This window comes from Theobroma umbraticum, unplaced genomic scaffold (assembly GCF_002168275.2).
Source record: "Theobroma umbraticum cultivar Fairchild unplaced genomic scaffold, ASM216827v3 scaffold_86.0, whole genome shotgun sequence".
In the NCBI taxonomy this organism is placed as follows: Eukaryota; Viridiplantae; Streptophyta; class Magnoliopsida; order Malvales; family Malvaceae; genus Theobroma; species Theobroma umbraticum.
This window is the reverse complement of record NW_018397263.1, coordinates 3,038,568-3,043,205: the sequence shown is the minus strand read 5'-3', so window position 1 is coordinate 3,043,205 and position 4,638 is coordinate 3,038,568. Positions and strand designations below refer to the sequence as shown.

At 35.2% G+C, this 4,638-nt stretch overlaps 1 protein-coding gene across 4 annotated transcripts; it reads left to right on the top strand.

Moving 5' to 3' along the window:
• The first annotated feature begins 6 nt into the window (after positions 1-6).
• Positions 7-4,620, top strand: LOC110420941 (uncharacterized). Of its 4 annotated transcripts, XM_089784211.1 has the most exons (11): positions 7-351; positions 988-1,210; positions 1,304-1,430; positions 1,990-2,078; positions 2,191-2,233; positions 2,637-2,693; positions 2,779-2,875; positions 3,672-3,766; positions 3,853-3,960; positions 4,200-4,228; positions 4,490-4,620. In XM_089784211.1, exons 1-9 carry the CDS (start codon positions 198-200, stop codon positions 3,946-3,948), a joined length of 981 nt encoding a protein of 326 aa, XP_089640337.1. In that variant the 5' UTR covers positions 7-197; the 3' UTR covers positions 3,949-3,960; positions 4,200-4,228; positions 4,490-4,620. The 4 variants fall into 4 exon arrangements, with proteins under 4 accessions (XP_089640337.1, XP_021290046.1, XP_021290045.1 ...); XM_021434371.1 differs by lacking the exons at positions 4,200-4,228; positions 4,490-4,620 and having other exon boundaries at positions 1,307-1,430; positions 3,853-4,174; XM_021434370.1 differs by lacking the exons at positions 4,200-4,228; positions 4,490-4,620 and having other exon boundaries at positions 3,853-4,174.
• Positions 4,621-4,638: the final 18 nt, after the last annotated feature.

Sequence of the window (4,638 nt, the reverse complement as noted above, 5' to 3'; positions counted from 1 at the left end):
TACAAAGGAAAAGAAAAGAAAAAAAGGAAAACGAAAGACAAGAAACGTGGACCATTTCAGCCGAAATTCTCACGTTGGAAATGCCTAATTCAATACTCTCCACGGATCAGATAAGCTGATATCCTCTTTTTTTTCTAGGGTTCCTCTAAACCTTTTCCTCATTTCTTAACATACATGCTCTGCCTCGGTTGACACCAATGACAAAGAAGAAAGAACCAGGGAAGAAGAAGCAAAAGATAAAGGAATTAAACCAAATTGATAATTTTCCTCAGTTTACTAAGCTGTCCAGAAAGGCTGCTCCTAAGGCTAAACGCTCTTCTTCTTCTTCCCCTGCTTCCCCATCCACTCCAGGTCTTATAATCTCTCTCTCTCTCTCTAAGCAAATTCTATCAGTTTTCATTGTCCATTATTTTTTTTTGGTATTGGCTAGCTTTATTGTTACCGGAGTCACAAACTTTTAAGTTACTTGAAGAAGAAAAATTTTGCCTTGCTTAAAATCAAAGGATTTTTCCGTAAAGATTGAAGTTTGCTTGTGTCAAATAATTGATGGGTAATTGTTGCATTGCACAATGATCCCAAATGGATATCTTGGATACAATTTCAGGAGAAAGGTGGAAGGTTGCAGGCTTTTAGTGCATTAATTACGGAATAATTATGTAGATCGCTCTTGTTCTCTTTGCATCATGTTATTAATTGTATGGATTTTGTTTTTGAGCATTGGCAACCCATCCATGGAGGGTCGGGGATGTTGTTAATTACATGGATAATTATGTAAAAGAACTTAATAAGAATAAATTCTGTGAAGTTAAGACTTTCTGGAATTCTTTTAGGTAGGTTGTAACTTGTAATTGTATGACTTTTCCTATCAGTTTCTGCTGAAGTTCTAGTGCTCAGATAAATAGATTGTTATATCAATAAATTAAGGCCTTTAGCTTCAGTTTCTTTTTATGGAGAACTGTACCTTAAATTTTGGCAATTTTGGTACAGGTTCCTTACCAGAGTGCTCCTATGATGGAGATGAAGCTTCCAGTGTAACCTTAACTAGTTTCGATGACAAAAAAGATGGAAGGAAAAAGTTGCATGACTCAGTTTATTGCAAGAAGTCCTGGGGTAAAAGACCAGGATTTGAGTTGAATTTCTATGAATTTCCAGTGGTAGAATCAGTTGCTCTAAATAAAGTTAGTGAACCGTGCAGTGGTAGAATTGTCCAGTATGTATAATGCTGTGGGCAGTTTCTGAAAGTTGCTGTCTTGTTTTATGTTTTGTTTACTTAGGAAATTTCATTTTCTTTTTATTTCTCAAGTAGGAAAGTTGTGGAACAAGAAAGTGATAAGAAGAAATTAAAAGTTACACGAAGCAATGGTGTCTGCATAACTCCAGGAAATGTCGTATGGGCCAAAACTGCTTGCCAAGTGTGGTGGCCTGCTGAAGTATGTTCCTGCTACTTTCATGTTGATTCACAATATGAGGGTGATCTTTTTGTGTTTTATACAGTCAGTGTTCATGTGCCAGAAGTTGTAGAATCCTGCGAATACAGTTTATTTATTAGAGAACTTGCCCTTTATTCTTTCATTTTTTTTTATTTTTTACTTTCTGGCTGTCAATCTGCATGTCCTTCATTCCTTCTCTCTAGCTCATTTTGGGCTATCTCATATTTGCATACTATTAAATCAGCTAAGTTGCCAAATGAAACAAAGCTTTTTTGTTAGAGGTGAATTCTATACCTAATTTTATAACTTTGTATATGACAAAAGTACAGCAGATATAAGCAGATTTAGATCTTTGACTGACACCTGTAACTTTTCAAGGCATGAGAAGAACTTCTTTTAGTGTCTCCTTTTGATAATTTCCCTTTTGACTCAAAACTTCTTGTTCTGTTCTGATATGAGCTCACTTGAAGAGGAGTATTATTGAACCTTTTGCACATGGAGCAAATAGTTCCTTTTCATTATTTACAAATACTTAAAAGTTCTTATTTGACATTTACAGATCATTGGCCAAAGATCAATTTTAGCTGATTCAAGAATCCAACACAATGAGGAACATGTTTTAGTTAAGTTTTATGGGAAACATAACAGGTAGAGTTCCCAATTGTAAGTTAATGTTGCTTCTGTCAGAACTGTGAAAAATTTGTTGTTCCGCCAGGTATCTCAATTACACGATCTTAAATATTAGCTAATTGCTTTTCAGTGCTTGGGTTAATGCAGCAAGAGATCTTTCAATGCTTGAGGATGTAAGTATAGGCTTTGTCTAGCTATGCCAAATCATCACATATTGATAAAATCGTAATAAATGCTATTCCTTAAAACTTGCTATAAAAAGAGTTTGCTTCTCTTCTTTTTCTTTTTCTTTCATACCACTTTGTGATATTCATTTGAAGTATTTAGGAGGCATTGGAGGGGAATGATGATAGTTCCCTCATGGTTTGTGCAATGTGATTGGAAATTTGGTGGTGGTTGTGATAACAAGAACAGAAAATGATTGGATGAAAAAATGGTTTTGTGATATAAATCTATGAGAACTTAATGTATCTTTAACTAAGCAAGTTTAGTTCAACATATGAATAAGTAGCTTAAATGATGTCTACTTTAAAGTCTCTGCCTAAGAATCTACGCAATATCTTTAATTTTTGTCAGTGCTTTGAAGAAAGGAGCTGCAATCCAATGGAAAATTTTCAAGATGCTTTGAAACAAGTATTTGATGATTTCAGTGAAATATGCAATTCATTTTCGCTGTACAATTTTCATCTTTTGGAACTGAACTCTGGCCTATTTGCAGGCATTAGTACAGAGGAAGGAACATATAAAATCATGTAGGCAGTTGCCTAGAAGCCATGATTCTTCCACTCACTCCGATCAGCAAGACCGAAAATCGGGTATGTGTTGCATTTGTCTCTATGTTACACTATTAACCTTGAACAACACTTGCAAACCTGCAAAGTCAATAAGTGGAACTCAGGAAGATACAGAATTCAAAAGTTGAGGACAGCATCAGATTGTTCAACATTGCTTTATTCTTATTATTCCTATAAATGTTGCATATCAAAAGATTGAAATATTAACAGGTGTTACGTGCCACAATTGTAGCTTCCATAATATACACCATCCTCTCCATGCCTGATGCCTCTGAATCTGATTCATATTCTAGGTGCAGTTTAAGTTCTTTGTCTTGTAGGCTTGCATTAGGCACGTAGGGGTGTCCAATTCCTTCCCAGGATCATGGTTTAACCAGCAGATATTTTTTGAAAGGCTAATAAAACTTAATACCATTTTCAGAAAGGTTCATAGAGGTTCTTGCAAGCGTGTCTTGGCTTTTATCCAAGAACTGCTATTCTTCAACTGTAGCTAGAGTCTTCTTGAGAAACACAGGTTCAATAGCTGGCTGCATTAGTTTGATGGTAAGAGGATCAGGCTGTTAAGTGCTTGCGGGGATTCAATGCACCCAATTCTCACAAAATTGCAGGGCTTCGCTCCCTACCTTTCCCCACAAACAAATACTGGTTGCATTTTCTGCCTTCTTATTACTCTGGAAATCTATTTAATTTCTGGGAAAGAGCATTTTTTTTTATGCTTCTAGATTATGCTTTAACCCTTTAATGCTTTCACTTTCCATTGGATTTACTAGAGAAACTACCCTTTGTTGTTATTTTAACCCAGATTGATTTTGGACAGGTAAATGGACTTCATCTACTTCAAGCAAAACAGGTAGTAATTTAGTCAAACAAGGAGGTAGTAAGAAGGAACGAAAGCCTACAATTCACCTTGATGTGAGTTGCCACTCAAAATTATGCCTACTTGTCTTAAACTACTAGCTAGTTGTTATCATTAATGGTTTCAGAACATTCTTTTGTAGGATGCTACATTTCCATCGAAATCTGCTAAAGGAGCTCGCCGGATAAAGATAATGCGGTACCTTGGTCTCACAGCTCCGATAGGATCTCCCTTCTAATTGATCACTCATGTAACAATTTTGAGTTTATCTTCCTTCTAAGCCATAAATAATGTTTGAATATTTTTGTTTATTAGGTCCGTCATTTGCTAATTTTACATGTGAACAAGTGCAATATTTCAATGCCTGTATGCATGTATAGAACTATTAGTTCCATGACCATCAGTTTATGCTTTTCATTGCGCTTGAATTTTTATTTATTATCTCAGATATTGGCAATTTTTAATTTTCTACTTCTCTTTTTTGGCTAGGGTTACAGAGGCATAGACCCCTTAGAAAGGTAGGACTTGGGATTTTATGTTATTTGCTCTTTTTTAATATATATATATATATATATTATTTTGAGAACGAAAATTCAAATCTTGTTCTTGGAATATGGTTGATATATATTAATCATTAAATCAAATATTCAGATATATTTTGGAATTTATTTTATCTCAACGTTAAAAAATAAAAAACAAAATAGTACTACTAAGATTAGGCCCAAAAAGAGAACCCAATGCAACGTAACCGTCTCGGATCTACTTTCTTTGTTTGACAGTTATCAGCAAGCCCATTTGCTTCTGTCTGCCCCAAAACGCCAACGTTTTCTTTCCTGAAATCTTGATTGCATTCGACAAACCCAAATCGGAGGAAGAAAACGATTCGAAAAGCGAAAATCAAGACAGAAACGGAACATGCCACGAAATC

Bases quoted from the DNA above. Each gene is read 5' to 3' on its own strand.
- LOC110420941 (XM_089784211.1), top strand. From the start codon at position 198: ATGACAAAGAAGAAAGAACCAGGGAAGAAGAAGCAAAAGATAAAGGAA. The intron at 2,694-2,778 runs GTATTTGATGAT...GCCTATTTGCAG, and splicing joins TTCAAGATGCTTTGAAACAA to GCATTAGTACAGAGGAAGGA. The intron at 3,767-3,852 runs GTGAGTTGCCAC...ATTCTTTTGTAG, and splicing joins AGCCTACAATTCACCTTGAT to GATGCTACATTTCCATCGAA.